Source organism: Chelmon rostratus, chromosome 7 (genome assembly GCF_017976325.1).
Source record: "Chelmon rostratus isolate fCheRos1 chromosome 7, fCheRos1.pri, whole genome shotgun sequence".
NCBI classification, from domain to species: Eukaryota; Metazoa; Chordata; class Actinopteri; order Chaetodontiformes; family Chaetodontidae; genus Chelmon; species Chelmon rostratus.
In genome coordinates this window covers 8,467,282-8,484,333 of record NC_055664.1, presented here as the reverse complement: position 1 = coordinate 8,484,333, position 17,052 = coordinate 8,467,282, and the positions used below count along the sequence as shown (strand labels likewise).

At 43.7% G+C, this 17,052-nt stretch overlaps 1 protein-coding gene across 3 annotated transcripts in view; it reads left to right on the top strand.

Moving 5' to 3' along the window:
• Positions 1 to 17,052, top strand: part of rap1gap2a (RAP1 GTPase activating protein 2a) — a 67,936-nt gene that overhangs the window by 15,451 nt on the left and 35,433 nt on the right. For 2 of the 3 annotated variants that reach the window (XM_041939991.1, XM_041939995.1), the window contains exon 1: positions 15,758 to 16,455. The exons of the other annotated variant lie outside the window; for it this stretch is intronic. In XM_041939991.1, coding sequence (XP_041795925.1) covers positions 16,328 to 16,455 — 128 coding nt within the window. In that variant the 5' untranslated portion in view covers positions 15,758 to 16,327. Of the gene's footprint in view, positions 1 to 15,757; positions 16,456 to 17,052 lie in introns of those variants that run through there. 3 annotated transcript variants of the gene reach the window in all.

The window sequence follows — 17,052 nt, the reverse complement described above, 5'->3', positions numbered from 1 at the left end:
GTAAAGTGAGCTGGAAAGAGGAAGGAGGACAAAGGAAGGACTGGGGGTCATGCGATAAAAGCTTCCCCACTCCCTCCTGTAAAGTTTGACCTCTGTGGATGTGTGGTTGCAAGAAAGAGGGGGAGTGCAAGTGTGTCTTCTCTGTGACCCCGTAAGGTCGTTCTCAGACATCCACATGAAAGCTGTCGATCGGTGGCTGAGTGCTTCCCTTATGTTCTCGTCCGTCCCCAGATTCAGAAGCCACTTTGTTTTTTTTCTGTCCCCCTGTCATGTTATCTGTCTCAGTCTCAGGGCTAAAATCGTTTTTTCTTACTGGCCCAGCGTGCTGTTTTTGCTGATCATAAGTGGAATAATGGGGAAAATCTTTATTAAAGCTGCACTTACGGTTCAGCTCTGTGCATCCACACACATAAACATGCATGCACTTTTCCTCTCAGTGCGCATTTTGTAAATACATCAGAGGCAGGGAGCAAGGTCCTCTCTCGCTCTGGCAGAGCTGAGCTCAAACCCAATTTTCTGTCAAAGGAATAATTCATCTCCATATTGAGCAAGCTGCAGATACGGCCTCAGCTTGTCCTTGCCTGCTCGGCCCGTCCATTGTTGCTAACAGCTAAAATTGTAATGGCTTGTGTTGATAGATCACAGCAATTTATACCCTCTCACTACAAAATCATATTACATTGTACATGCTAAGGAAGATAAAGGTCTAAATGTATAGCGAGACAAGCACCATTTTGCAAAAGTGATAGAAAATTGAAAATAAATGGACGGTACTATCAAAACTAGTGTAATATTAAAAAGTAACAACAAATTGTGCTAACCCTTTTCAACCTGTCAGCTCTTGCATGGGAAAAAATGCAGTTTACAATAATAACTGTGGCAGATTCACTGCTCCAAATTGTTGGTAATTTACAGTAGGCCGCACAAAGATAAAAGAGCGAGAGAAACACTTGCTCATATACTGTAATTAAAAGGTTGAGGTGTAGCGGCGCGCATAAAGTCAAGTTTTGCTGTTGCGTCATCTGACGCTGCATCTAAAAAAAAACCTTTCAGGAGCAGGAGAGTAAAGCTTCATTTGTCCGCTTTTGTTTTTATATATTATTCCAGATCCATTTGCAGCAATTTCAGCGATCCATGACAGAAATTGCAAAAACCAGCGTACGTATATTTGTGTCTGAGTGAAGGAAAGAGACACAGAATATTGCCTAAAAAGCCAAATTACACACAACACATCACGAGCAGAGATAAGCAATCATGCTGCAAATTGTCCAGAGTGTGTGAAAATAATTATCCGATGACATTTCTGTCGCGGTGAAATGACGGCAGTGAGCGGAGCGCTAGTCAAGGCCTGCGCGCTTGGTGATTAACAAAGGACAGCCTGTGATTTGACACTGTAATCAGCGCTCACAAAAGGAACGGATATATCTCCTATTCACAATCGCCACTCTCATTTCTCCACTCCGGCTCTCGCCTGTGATCTCTCACTTGCAGTTCGTCTCCGTCCTCTGCTCGTCCTCTTTCTCGTTTGTCTCGTGTCTCTTATTTACTCGCTCAATCTCACTTCCTCACCAGTTTTCATACTTTCTTTTCTCATATTTGTCTCGAGTTAGTTTTTGATTTGATTCGTTATCTTTGTGCCCGCTGTTGTTCTCGCCTTTGTATCGCCTTTGTCTCTTTTGATTCCTTCTACCTCTTTTTCAGGATTTTTTACTGTTCTTTTCCTCTGTTCTGTCTTTTCACATTTAGGGAAATACACATATTTGCATTGTGACTTTAGCCTCCTGAAAGTTGTGTGTTTCTTTGATCCATCCGTCCACCCCACTTTCCTCCATCTGCGGACTTTCTTGCTCTTTATACTACGTCACCTTGGTCTGAGCATCTCATATTGATGCTGATGGGTTTGCATTGAAGTTAGCTAAAAGCCTAGTACATCTCATACAGAACTATTAAAGTTCAAGGCACCCTTTAGGGTCTGCATGAGTACCAGGCTTGCCGAGGGACGTGACAAAGCGTCAGTATCTGTTGTCCTGGGCATGAGTCCAGGCTGAGATATAAGATGTTGATTGGTGAGCTTTAGAGGTGCTGGTAGGAGGATTTTGCTACCTTTGGTCAGAGCCAGGCTAGCTGTTCCCCCTGTTCCCAGTCTTTGTGCTAAGCTAAGCTAACTGGCCGCTTGCTCCAGCTACACATTTACTGTACAGACATGAGAGTGATATAATCTTCTCATCTAACTCTCAACAAGCGAAGGAAGAAGCCTATTTCCCAAAAAGTCAAACTAATTGCTCTGTAGGATGACTCAACCTTTTTGGAACTGTAGCCGTGTACAACGGTTATCACATTGCTGATTTCCAGTTGAGGCTTGCCCTCTTAACGCCTGGAAGAAAAGCACAAACAACAACAGAAATGCAGAAATTTGCCACATGAAACAACAAAAGAGAAAACTGTGTCCGTCCATCGCTCACAGCAGGAAGCTGATTAAGAACTTAGGTTTTCAGAGCTGTTAAAGGAAGTGGTCATACTGTAAGGAAGTGCTGATTGAACATTAGCTCACATGTGTAGCAACCATTCATCCTTTTCGTTACTGTAGTGCACTTTGATTTTGCCTCATTAAGTTCTAAATTCTACAGTCACAGTCATTTTTTTCTTGCCGCTGTATGATTACATTCATCATTTGGTAATTACAGTAATTGCGAATTCAACATGATTTCCAGGTTTATCTTGTAAAACTTCTGTAGTTTGTCCCTGACACTGACAGTACCAGCCGTGGTGCTGTGAACTGGATGTGTGGGTTGTCTGTGTCACAGCCTATCTGGAGACCAGACACCAACAACCTCGCTGATGGATCATTCATCAGACGCTACTGTGGACGCTCTGGGGGAAAGAGAGACGTTTGTAATAGCTGCCTGGGCTGTCGTGCTGTGAATCTATGTGTGTGTGTGTGTGTGCGTGCGTGCGTGGCCCTTGAAAATGCCCTGCGCTCCTCTGCACCTCCGTTCTGCTCTGAATCTCACAGGACTGTTCACTGGTCATGCTGGTACTTCTTCACACACACACATACACACACACACACACACACACATACTCCCAAAGACAGCTTTATCACTATTTCCTCTTTAGTTTATCACCCTTATTTCCCACAGCTGGGGCCCAGGGGAAGTAAACTGCTGTTTACGTGTGCATGTGTGTGTGTGTGCATGCATGTTAGCTTGTCCCCCAGCATTGTGTGTGCGCGTCCGTGTTTAATGCAATTATCACTCAAGGCCATCTGAGCTCTTGGTGAACATTTGAACTTACTGCCATCGAATAACCTCTGAGAAAGTTCAGCTGCACAGACGATCCTGTCTCTATCCTTTCTGCAGTGAGCATAACAAGCACCATTCATACGCAGCACAAGATGTCTACACTGATTCATCTCTCATGTCCCTTACATAGTCTAAATGTCTTCTGCACACGTAAATGTTCAGCTGGAGAGGAAATTTACTGCTCTAATACAAGGGAGAGCCATCCAATTTAAGTCCTGCAATATTAATGAGTCACAAGACTTGAGGCATTCAAGCTTAAATTAAAGTAATAACACAACAATTTCACACAAATTGCCTTTGCTAGAGTCTATTTCCCATTGAAATAGGACAGCTGTGATAAGTTTCTGTTGAAATGAAAGCTTTTACGGTTATTGCTTTAAACATCAGGTGGCTGATGCATGTTGCTTTCTTCAGCAGAAGCAGAGATAAAAAAGACAGGTAGGTAAGACGAGCAGCGATAGTCAACATGGCAGATGGAACATAGATCAATGGAGCAAATTTTAACTTGCAATCAGAGAAAATGCGAATCAATTCATGTTTCCATTAACAGCTGGTGGTGGATGCCGAGGAAGGTGCAGAAGAAGACAACGCAATTAAACGGCATAATTGAATGAGTGCCAGTCAGAACTCAAAGGATGGAAAACCAGTTATATCTGTTTCAAATATTAATTTGGTCAACAGAAATCTGATGTTTTCATCTGCTGCTATTTTTTGTCTCTTCAGTGGGGCAGAGGCCTCGGTGGCTTCATGTAGATCCTAATTTATTCACTATTTCTGTTTCCATTGCACTTCATTGTGTTTTATTTTTTCAATACATCAAATTTTTCACCTCAGTCTGGCATAAAAACCCTGATATTTAGCCTTTTTGGGGGAAATTTTCAGTATTTCCACTCAGGATTATTTTTTATGCATGTATAAAAACAGGTGGATGGAAGCCTGTTTATTGGCATTAGGTTTATTAAATGTCCTCATAAGCACTGGAATTGGCTGACCTAGATGTAGTGCAGTCCTTATTAATGTTATTGTTTACATGTGTGGTTTTCCTGCTATGACGTGTGAAGACATTGTATGGCTGTCAGGTGATCTCGGGCAAGTGTGGCAAAAAAAATACACCACAACAATGACCTTTCACACTAAAGGGTTTGTCTATGCTTGAAACAATCTAAGCTGTCATCCAACCTCATCTGAAGATGACTGTGTTCATACTCGTTCTGGGTGAAACACACTATTGCATTGTCAGTTTTGGAAAGTTGCAAAACTTGTTGGAAGCAGTAACCCCTGCAGACAATTTGACATGCGCTTCATTTGAAGCACACTGAGGCCTTGGTAATGATGGCTATGTACATTTCAGAGGACTGCCACCTCAATGCAGTTTTAATTCAGTTTTTGCTTGATTTTGCCTCATGCATGCAGCACTGTGTCTGTTTGCTCCAGCATTCATCTTCAGACTCAGTACAGTTTGAAACAGCTAAACAACAGCTGAGTTTTAATCAGTTCATATTCTGTCTGTCACCTAACCTCAGCCATTGAGGTTGTGCCTGGGTGTGTATATGTGTGTGTGTGCGCAATGACTGTCACACAGCACACTTTCTGTCCCTCTTCTCGTCTGTCCCGCTCCACTCCTCCTTCTCCATCTGTCGCCTCTTGACAAACACATGGTGTCTTGTTTGGCCGACTCAGCAAGGCCCCAGGCTTCATATGCTACATATATTCACACACACCCACACACACACACACACACACATACACACACACACACGCCTCCATCTCTCATGCATTGTTATGTGTAGAATAACAGGACTCAGTGATGTAGAGGGTATGACAGGGTTTACAGTAGTTCAGACAATGAGACAGGCGGATGCATCATTGGACACAGGATTAAAGAGCAAGGGAAGCAAAGGAAGGCAAAAACTAAAACTGCCGATCCTCAGTAATGGTACGAGAGAGTATTGCAGGCCACTCACTTCAGGCTATTAGCTGGTTCGTCCTGTGTGTCCTGAAAATCTGCCAGTGTTGGCCTTGTATGGAGGAGGGTAAGACACGGAGAGCAGAGGAGAAGAGCAAACTGACATAAATACTGTTAATTATAGGCAGAGAGAAACAGAGAAACGCAGGCGGAGGCAGAGGGATCAGCAGAGAGATGAGTGAATACTTTTATATTGTTATTGTTAATTATCATGCAGGCAGGGTGACAGGCCGAGACTTTTCACCAGCTCACGATGAAGGCCATATTTCAGTGCCAGTCTACTGTCTGTCATAGGGAGTCAAGTGACATGCAGATATCTAGGATTACAATCGTTTATTATAGTGCTACACATGCTGGAGAAAACACCACACTTAGCACCTCCGGCAATGCAATAGTGCTCACTGTTGGTTCATCCACTTGTAAATAATAGATTGGATCTGGATTTGAGAGATTTGAGGAATGTTCTTCACAAAGTAATATTCAAACCCAAAATCAAACCTGTTTCTGTGTTTGATGAATTAGTGCTACATTAAGACATTAAGCCTCTAGTAGAGAATAATCTGTATTAGATGAAGCTAAAGTAGTCCCATCCAAAATCTATCCTTTGAGGATCAAACACACTCCCCATGCAGATCTGAAGAGTCTGCGATCAGCCTGAATTCAAGCTACAATGGACTCCAAAGAGAAAGAGGCTGCATATGAACTTTAAAGGGCCATGACAGCATGTTGAATGTGGTTTGTCAGAGTAAGACCCTGCCCAATTGTTGACAATTCAACTTAACAAACGACAACAAATGTAAAACTGGCTTTTCCTAACTGCTGAGGGTTTGCCATACAGCCCCATGATGGTGGGAAACAGTAACGCAGTTTCCGGTAAAACTCCTCACACGACTTCTGCAGCACAGTCCACTTCTCTACTGTCTGCCTAAAATGTTGCAATACATTGTGATAGTGCGGCATGGAAGCAGACACACTTACACGAAATTTAAACGTGTATTGTTGTGGAAGAACTGTGGAACAAGCTGTAAACACAATATCGCTGCATTTAGTTAATTTAAACACAAGATACTTGTGCTCAAAAAGAGGATTCATTCTCAGTGAAGAACCTTGGAGCCCTAATCTGCCTCTATACATGCCAAAGAGCAATGATTCCTAACACGTCTCTGGGGGTCATCAGGTGGAAACCTCCCTTCAACAGTGTTTCGCCTACTTAGTCCCACTACACCTCCAGGAGGCTAGGCGGTGAACTCCGGCGTCCCAGAGTCACCCCCCCTAATGCCAGTTCACACTGCTCCTACACAATCCAACTGACCCAGGCCTGTTTAGAAGATGCTCCAGGTAGTGGCCAGTACCGATGCTACCATTTAGCAATTGCTAATGCTAATGCTAACCACTAAGAAGTACAGAAGACGACAATACAGTTCCGATGCAACCATTTAGCTAATGCCAATGCTAATGCTAAATGCTAACCGCTACCTGCTAAGAGGAACAGAAGACAATACAGCTAGATTCACCTATACTGTTAATGTTAACTGCTAGATGCCAATACTAACTGCTAAGATACTATCATACTACCACTGCTTTAGCTATTGTTAGCTGCTACAATGCTAGCACAGGCCTAGATGCCACATGTAACTGCCAATTGCCGCACTACCATCATCTACCCCTGCCTCTCACTGCACCAATAAAAGCGGGGTGTGGGAATACAAACCCTTGTTCGGGTAGGGGGTAGAAAATTTAGAGGGTGCTGAAGGTGGAGGCCTAAACGACAGACTAGATTTAACAGCTTCTTCTAACATTTCCTTCAAGAAGCAACAAACCCTACCATTTCCTTCAAGAAGCAAACAAAGTAGGAAAACAACCAAAAAAGAACAAGAAGAACACTTCCTCCTCCTGGTTCTCTTCCTACTGGGAGAGCGAGAAGATGGGGTGGGGAAAGCAGAGCAGAGGAGAGGTGTCTTGTTCAGACTTTAACCTCTTCTCCTGCCGGATTAGGCATGCATGTCCTCTGCCTCCCCCTACTCCCTCACCGCCCCTATTTCACCCCCCAACTACTATTATTTCTCCTGATCCATATCCACTGACTAGACCTAGCAGCCTCATCTGACATCTCCCTCACTGTCTTCCTTAAATTTTGCCCCTGCACTCCCAGCTCCCTCAACAGTGAAACAGCTGACCCTGCACCCTAAAATTGATACTGACATCACATATCTAGCAGAGCATCACCATCAGTTTGGGGTTGTTTCTGTCCCCCAAAGAAATCTAAGTCCAATATTCATTCTCCTTTTAGCTCTGTTTTGGTCTCCACTGTCTGCAGTTATGTGCTGAGCAGCTGCAGTGGGTTTATTAGAGCTTTAATCTGGAAGTGATGTTGATGAGACAGTAATGAAACAGCGGATTTGCAGGCCGTGAAACCAAAACAATGAGCTGAAAGACACAAAAGCACTTTGTCAAGCTGCTGAAAATGCAGACATGCTTGATAATTCACTTTGGGATTTGCCACTATGCGCAGCACCTCCACATTACTCAGTGATTGAATGTCTTGTTGATAGAAAAATATTGATTAGTGCAGCTTTAAATTCAGTTTATCTGTTCTTGCGACCTGTGCACTGAACTACAGACACTAAGCAAACATGGTGTGTAAGGTAACAGTGATGATAACATGATCTGCTGCACTCACACACGTGCTCACACATTCACATGACATGGTCAAGTTTGTGGCACACTAATTCCAATTGTTGTGGCAATGTGGGGTTGTGTGACACGTTGATGTGCTCGTCGTGTAGTGTAGTTATCAGCCTGTCACATGCACTGGTTGGCTGGTCGGTCTTAGCGATCATGCGGCACCTTTTCGTCCCGACAACACCCTGCTTGCATCGTGCACGCTTGAGTCCTCCTCTAGAGCTGTGCACCCTGCACACTGCATGTCATGTTTTTGTCTTGTGTCATGTGTCTTCATTGACATGTACGCTGGTATGGGTGAGGCTGTCTGGACAGCTATGGAGCTGTAGATGGGAAAAAATGCTAAATCAGGCATCCTGGCCTCTAATAATAAAACAACCAGAAGCGAAATTTAACCTTTGAAATTTAAGACCTGTCAGGTTGTCAGGCCTTCCCTCCAAACTCAATACACAAAATAATCTGTGACAGTGTTGTTTTTCATTAAAAGCTTCGAAATTTGAACAGAAATCCACTGATCCTAGGCATTAAGTGTCACTTGCAAAAGCACAATTGAACATATCACATTACTTTTCACCATAAATTATTCACTCTACCTCTTCCCCTGTATATATACTGTACGTATAAGTGCTATTGCAAGAAATCACCCAAAATGACGTTCAAACAACCATTAACTTTAGACTGTTCATGTGAATAAAATAATGAGGAGATGAGGAGTACTACATAAGGGCAATTACTGTGTAAACTAAATATACTTTAATTACTTATACTGAGTTACTGTACTGTACCTGATTCTACCTAATTGTCCGAATGTTCTTGTGGTGTTGGTGGTGTTTTAACACCAGCGCTAACGTGGAGCCTGTTTCACACAGTTCTGTTTTGAGTCCCAAAAAGGGTTAAAGGGTGTTAAAAAGGGTTTGTCATCCATTGCCGCCTGTTGTGTATGTGTGTACACTGAGCTGAGCTCATTGTTTCCCATGTCACCTACTGTGATATACAGTCTTGTATGTGGGTCCATGTTTGTCTGTGTCAACTGTCGGTGTGGGTATGACTATCTTATTTTATGTGTATATTGCTTACATGAGAGCTATTTACCTGCCTGTTTCCCCTACATGTCGGGGTGATAACCTTAACTTCGTTTACCTTGCCTGAGAGGAACAGGACAGCACGCCGCAGTAAACTCATCTTAAAGCAATAATCCACCACCTTCTGTGGTTTGTTTGCTGATCTGTCGCTGATATGGCTCAACAGTGATTCATGAAGCTTTTACTTTTTAAAAACAGCTGTCAGGTTAGCCTGGGAAAATCCTCCATCACACAGCTGATGATTCATTTTGTGTTGCCTGCCGAGGAAATGGGTAGTTAGCATGAGAGGCTACAGCTGCCACGGCTGGACAGACGTATGAGAGCGCCATGCAGAGACACTCAAATCTTATTAACAGAAGACCAAGACAAAAGAAATAGCTTAATTGGAAAGAGGAAGGCAAGTGTGATGAGAAGACAAATGATGTGCCTGTCTGAACATCAACTCTTCTTTTGTATTATCAGATGAATTCTGCAGCGAGTGCTTTTATTGTTGTTCTGTAATTTAAAAAAAAAACGACCAAGTCACCTCCTAAAACATCAGGGCATCAAACGTAAGTCAAACAGAAGCAAGCAGGGCATTTATTGGGAAGGATTTTCAGCTGGGGATTAATGCACATTTGGTGCTCTGGTGAGAATTTGGGGCAGCAGGACAGTGTGTGTGTGATTGAGACAAAACAAACTAAAGTATGTGTGTTCATGGTACTGAGGAAACACGTCGCCCAGTGCAAAAGCAATGTGTCTTTAATGGTTTTGGGGCAAGAGAGGAGCTCTAAGGCACAGAGGAATAAACTGATAACACTTTGGCTACGCAGACGTTGGGGATTTGTTGACAATTAAAAAAAAACAGAGGACAACACCAGACTAACCATTTAATGTGCTTTAATTCACCCCACCTCTTCTCTGTAAATACACTAATGTTTGCTGCCTACAGTGTACGTGACTGCTTGGCATCTACACTGGTGCTATAATGCTGATTTTAGCTGAATGAGCAAATCCACGCTCACCTGACTGCACGCACACACACACTCTAGAGTGGGAAATTACACGGAAAGAGACATGAGTGGAACGGAAAGAGGAACTGTTAATGATTATATAACTGGCTGTGCTGAGTGTTTTATGGATTTCTGTTTACTGTAAAGCCCTCTGTAAATCACTTGAAACTACCCTCACTTCAGGTTAGTGTGTCCACATTTGTTTTGAATGTACCTTCACTTGTGTGATTATAACGTGTCATTGTGTTGATAGCGCATCTATAGTTCAGGCCTGGATCCAAATCCTGAATGGTGGAAAGGATCAGCTTGTACTGAACGGGGGAGGAGAGCACACAAAGAGGAGACATGTAAAGGAAGTGTGAGACTAAATGGCAAATAGGCGTGGATGGGAGGATTAAACCGATGAACATAATCAGTCACATATTACTGATTATAGTCAAATGTTAATTACCTTCCTCCAAAATCCACTGACTGTGCAGAGTAATGAAGAGTTTGTTCAGTTTATTTGTTCAGTGTTATCAGTTGTTCTGTTAACATCAAAAATTATGCATTATGGGTCAAAACAATTCAGGATGTAGGGTTTTTTTTGTACAGAAGTCATCTTTTATCTGGTTGCTGTTTTCCCTGCAGAACAGTTTCTGACTTTTGTGATTGCGTTTTGTAATCTGGTGTAGTTTACTTTGTAAAAGTGTTGATAAGAGGCAGGGGGCATTGAAGGAGGGACATGTTAGGAGGGAAACAAATAGAGATGAATGGAAAATAACAGCAACAACAGAGGAAGAGGCAGTATGGTCAAATATACAGATGGGAAGAGAAGCGGTGCTATTTGGGAGGGAGGAAGGAAGCTCTGACAAAGCCTCAACAAGGCTGAAAAAATGTGAGAGCCAAAGTAAAGACAGCTTAAGTCCCAGATTCTAAATGTCGTTAACAGCTAAAAGCCAAACAAAATGAGGCTTTGAAGGACAAACACGAAACTGGAAGTGGATCTCAGACTTCAACCCCTCAACTTAAAGTGATACCTCTTTAACTTCATAATAACAAATAGACATTTCAGTAAAGTGACACCAACACCAACACAGCAAGGGAGGAATTCCTTTCGCCAGCTGGTACTGATATGACAAACAGAGCCTCTGTACAAGAATAACCACATTTTAAGGAACCTGATACATGTTGGAACCAAAACACAGCGGAGCACACAAATGAACAAAGCACAGAATAAATTAGAAAGCAATCAAAGCAGGTGAAAAAAAAAAGCCTTGGGTACACACTCAGTGCACACAGTCACATAGAAAGGCAGCTACATCAAAACCTCTTCTGTCTGAAATACCGACAGTTGAAAGTGAATTTTTGACTCAGATTGTGATGTCCTCGTTCCCAGAGCACGCATGCAGACTACATGAGGCTGTGACCTGTTGAGAGACAGGGAGAGATGACATTTCCTTTTATTCATGGTCAGGGCTCGTCGTTTGATTTGTATGACAACATGACATTTCAGAGTTAATCTCTTATTTATGGCACGTTTGCCATTTCCATTTGAACCTCATTGTTTCTTGGTAAACACTGGACACTTCCTCCTGCCTGGCTCAGTAACAGCTACTGCCTGGTGGAGCTGAATATGTGGTGGTTCACATCTGCAGAGACTCCCATGCACACACACACACTCAGACACACACGATATGTGCAACTGAAAAGGGATTTCACGAATGAGTGTCACACTGAGTTGTTTTTTTTTATTTTTATTTTCGTGCCAGCATAGAACATGGCGGAGTGGAAAAAAAGGGGCTGTATTGGAGAGGCTGGTGGGAAGAGGTGGAGAGTGTGTGTGTGAGTGTGTGTGTGTCAGGGGATGGAACAGTTACTCAGCAGCAGTTGTGAAGGTCATTTTCTCCAGCGGGCTTGCAGTTGGCTCAAACTGTTTGTGGGCATGTGCGTTTGCAAATACCTGTCCTTGTGTATGAAGGCTCGGCTTATTTTTTAGACTTCCATGTTGATTTTTTTCTTACTATAAGGCACATTTTCAGAGTAGAGCATGTCGTTTGTGCGTGTCCTGGAGCAGAATGAGCTGCAAAGAGGAGTGACGTTGGTGGACTGGCATCTGTTTGTTTGGGAGACACTTGAGAAGCTGTGAAGTGACAGGAAAGGCTGCTTGGCACCATTGAGACACACATAAGTGTGTGAGTGTGTGTGCGTGTGTGTGTGTGGGGGGGTGTGTACTTGTACTACATAGGACTGGAACAAGTGTTTAGCCAACAGAGTGAGGACATTTTTGAAGAGTGAGGGCTTTTTGACCCAGTCCTCACAGGGATCAGACTTGGCGTTAGGTTAGACTTAGGTTTAGACTAAGGTTTAAGCTAGAGTTAGAGTAAGGGTTAGGCATTTAGTTGTGATGGTTAAAGTTAGGGTAAGGGGCTTGGGAATACATTATGTCCAAGAGGGTCCTCACAAAGATAGAAATAGTAGGCAGTGTGTGTGCATGTCTCTCTCTCTCTCTCTCTCTCTCTCTCTCTCTGTGTGTGTGTGCGCGTGCACTAAAGAAAAACAGAGGAAGTTTGTAACTGTGGTGTTTAGCCATCATCACTTTTCATTTGAATTTTAAAACCAATATGCCATTTTGTTCATTCATAAGCTGTTTTTATACTCAGTAAGTTCAAAACTTAAAATAACATAAATAAACCACTTCTCCCCCCAGAATTCTTTGCAATGTAGAAAAGGCTTCCAAACAATTTAGACTCTGATGCTGGGAAACAGAATTTACAGAGAGTATAAAAGAGCTGCTGCTTTAATAAATCAAACATGAAAGATACAAATACTGAAAATGTGAGGTTTTTGGCTTCTTCTTCTGATCGGAGGGGGGACTCATGAAATCCTGTCCATAGCTTTGAAAAGTTAATAACCTTAATCAATGAGTTCCCACTATAAATGGCTGTATTAACACTGAGTTGTATTTTATATACCTCCACCCACTGGTTCACCATGTTAAACTACAGCATATCTGCTCTGAATGTTTATTCAAGCTCAGGGGCGTACTGGAACACCTCAGTGTATCACACAGGTACAATGTCACACCTCTGTGTATGTGTGTGTGTCTGTGTGTGTGTGTGTGAGTCAAAGAGTGAGAGAAGGAGGTGAGGGGGGGTTGAAAAAGAGAAGAGAAGTGTTTGTGAGTGTAAGTGAATAGATACAGGTGTTTCATTTCCCCCCTTGATGACGCACAATATGACCCTAGTGGCACTGTGTGTGTGTGTGTGTGTGCATGTATATGTTTTTTACAGTCCATCTCTGGAGGACATTTGATAGCCTGGCGTGTTTTGTTTGCCCCCGCACAGGAGATGCTTTTTGGAGCGAGGGAGCCGAGATCACAGGTCGTGTCAATCAAAAAAATCCCAAACTGCGGTTTTTGGAAGCAAATTCCACAAAGCCCAGTAACCAAAGATCTACCGACTGTTCTCTTGGTTCAGTGTCGAGGGGGCACAGCCTTGGGGGTCCTTGGGGCAGATCCTCTGGCAGCTGACTGGTTGCTATGGCGCTGATCACACACAGGAAGGGCAATGCATGAGGAGAGAAATGGGACCTTGCATTTAATTGCTGTGTTTGTTGCTGCTGATTTCCCGGCTTAATCTATTCCCTGGCTGCTGTTGCACAATCACCGAAGCGTCTCATCTACTCAGATGTCTTTGTCTCTTGTCTTGAACGACGCATTTCTCTAATTATCCTGTGTACGAGGAGTCTGAGACACTCCATTTCAGCTATCGAACATTAACCCCTTTGTTATTGTCACTACTCTTACCCAGACGAGCGGTAACAGACGCACGACATGATCCACTGTGTGTTTTCCTGCTGCATCAGGCTTCTATGCTGCTTGATATAATTTTATGTCCGTGTCCTTGTGTGTCCGCAGAGTTTTATCTTTGCTGCCCATGACAATCTCATAACTCACATGGCTATTTTTACCTGGAAATGAAAGTTTATGTTTTATGCCCGCAATGTTTCATGGCCCAACCTTTTCAAACATGAACTCATAAGAGTAGTCAGGAAGTCAATGCAGACAGGCCCGACTGTGAAGCTGTTTAATGAGACGGATGAAAGCTAGCAAATCAGAGCCTCAAACTCGCCCCCTCCTGTCCGGCTTAAACAGAAGCGCACTGCTTGTACGTACACTTCAAGCTGCTATCTGAACATCACATTAGCTGTAACAGAAAAAGCCAGTACTTAAGGAAGCTAACTAAGCTAACTGCTCGCACCTACCTGTTCAACAGAAAACAGATCAACTCTGTGATGCTCTTCATCCCCATCCTCTCCCTCAGTGCTCACCTTGGGGTGAAAGCCAGCACCAGAGTCACCCTCTTTTTGGAATGAGCTTTGTCTGCTTGGTGTTTCTCCTCGCTGTGTTAGTGTTTTTTTGGCTCTGGGTCCACCAGTTTTGTGGCTTCCTCTTTCTCTCTCATGTCTGTTCACTATGAAGCTGTTAGCTTAGCATAAAGATGGGCTGGCTCTTTCCAAAGGTGAAAATATCCACTAATGGGCACCTCTCAAGTTCACTAATTAATATGTTATATCTTGATTATTTAATCGGTGCAAAAACCGAAATGCAAAAAGGAGGTTGTGAAAAAGAGGTTGCCAGGCAACCAGTACAGGCTCCTGCTTCCAGTCTTTATGCTACGTGAGGTTAACTGTTCCCTGGTTTTGACTTCATCTTCAACAGGACAGACACGAGAGTGGCATCATTCTCATCATCTAACTCTCAGCGCTTTAGAAAATAAGCACATTTCCAAGAATGTCGAACTCTTCCATGCAGAAAAACAATGCTCATAATGCTACTAGAATTAATGCTAGACAGTCAATTAACCATTGATTCACTCACTCAGTCAGTCAATGAGTTGGTTAGCTCAGGAGCAGAGAAGAAGAAGAACAGGTGGCCCACGATGGGAACAGAACACTTTAGATCAATATATTCTTGGAAGATGATTACTTTAGCTCTGTCTACTGGACTGTAGCTGAAGGAGGAAACTGGCTCTGGTTGGAACTGAAGAGAAACACTAGCGTAGTTATATTAGAAAAACAAGAGGCATGCAGGCAGTTTATAAGCAGGAGGAATACAAATTCAGCACAACTGGATACTCGGAGGCAAAGAACAAGAAATGCAGTGTGAAAAAATGTGTTGCGTATTTCCGAAACAGAGCATGTAAAATGTGCTAAAATTTGATTTTTTTTTCATGTGCTCGCATTTAATCTCCTTTCATTTTGTGAGATTACATTTCAATTCCAATGTCCTTGGCAACAGGACAGCAGGCAATAGGCTGATAAGCCTGTTTGAATTGAGATTTCACACAGAGGGACAGTGCGCGTGTCTAAGTGTGTGTGTACCCATGCGCGCGTGTGTGCATGCATCTGTGTGTGCGTATGCGTGCGTGCATGCGTATGTGTATGATGCACTGGGTAGGTGTGGGTGTACATGCACGTGCCTAGAAATGAAATCAAAAAATCAAGCCTAGATAGAACAAGGTCAGGGAGATTAATATAAAATTATTAACAAGGTAGAAACAAGGGCAGGGAGAGATAGAGGGAGGCATACAGTGGAGGAGGAGGAGGAGGAGAGGGAGGTCCTTGCACAAACTCCAGCCTATCAGACAGAGGAGGGCGGGGCTCAGTAGTCAGGAAGGGGGTAGCAGAGCAGCAGCAGACACAGAGGGAGAAGAGGCAGAGCATGTCAGAAAGGAGGGAGAGGTGGGAAGGTAGAGGTAGGTAGACAGAGAGATGCAGCACCACAGTGTGTGTGTCTTCAAGGCTGTCAGTAGCGCAACTCTTCATCCTCTCGTCATGGACCGTGATGTGTTGTGGAGCCACGATGCGCAGATTCTCTGCAGAAGCAGGGAATGCAGATAGAAGTTCACCTTGAGCTGGAGTCCAACAGTGCCGCTCTGGACCTCTGGGATTACAATAAGTGCTACTTGATCCCAAAACCAACGGAGATTTAATTGGATCTGACAGCCCGCCAAACCAAAAGTGGCTCCAGAACCTTTAACTTTTGGATTATAGTCAGATTTATACCAGAAAATCTGACAGAGAGGCTCTAAACTGCCATTCCAGGGCCAGAAATCAAACAGGTACTTTGCTTTGGCAGGAACTTGCCAGCTGTCTCCAAACTGACAGCATACAGAACCAATATTGTGACATCCACCCTTCACACTGGAACCCCGCAAAGCCACGACCAAGCAGGTCCTGCAGCCCAGGGACCCTGGAGCCGGCCTGACCTTGGACCGACTGTCACCTGAACCCCTGCTGGCACCAGCAGAAACGTCCGGCATGTCTCAGACAGGGGGACGGTTCCACAACAAAAAGGCTGGCATCCGCGCCGCCGTGATCCTGATCGGACTCCTGCACAAGTCTCGCAAAGCCAAGGAGAAGGAGAGAGAGAAAGAGGAGAGCGAAGGGTGGGTGAAGTTTGTCCAGTCCCGTCATCTGATGAGACAGGCATGCTGGGTAGATAATGTATGGCTTAGGGACAAGCAGTGACTCTGCAGTGCAGTGTTGAGCTGGGATTGTGAAGAAAACTTTAGTAGCTTGTAACGTCTTTGTTATTCCAGAGGGATGGGGCGCGTTACACTCTTAATGGTTCAATGAGTTTGCATCTGCAGTTTGATAATAGGTCCTTTTCATCAATGTGCTTGAGTGTGTGTCTCTCGCTGACAGCACTTGTGTGTGAATCTCGGTCAGTGGAAATGACAGGCAGGGGAGAGAGAGAAAGGTGCTGAGGATTATGGGAGAATAGTATTGTGTTCTTAGTGCTTTTGAAGAGCGAACGAGAGGGACTGAGAGAATGAAGAAAAGAGGCTAAGCTGTGGTGTGGAGAGAGCGAGTTTCTGAGCACATAAGAATCAACGGACACTTGTTGATGCCTGTAATTCAGATAAAACTGGTCCACTCCTTTAGCACTGGGGCAGCGTGAACACTCGTGGGTTCGTAGGTCGGTGACCTGGCTGAGAGTTCAATAGCTGAGCTCCAAACTACGTTTCTTCGTACCAAGAAAA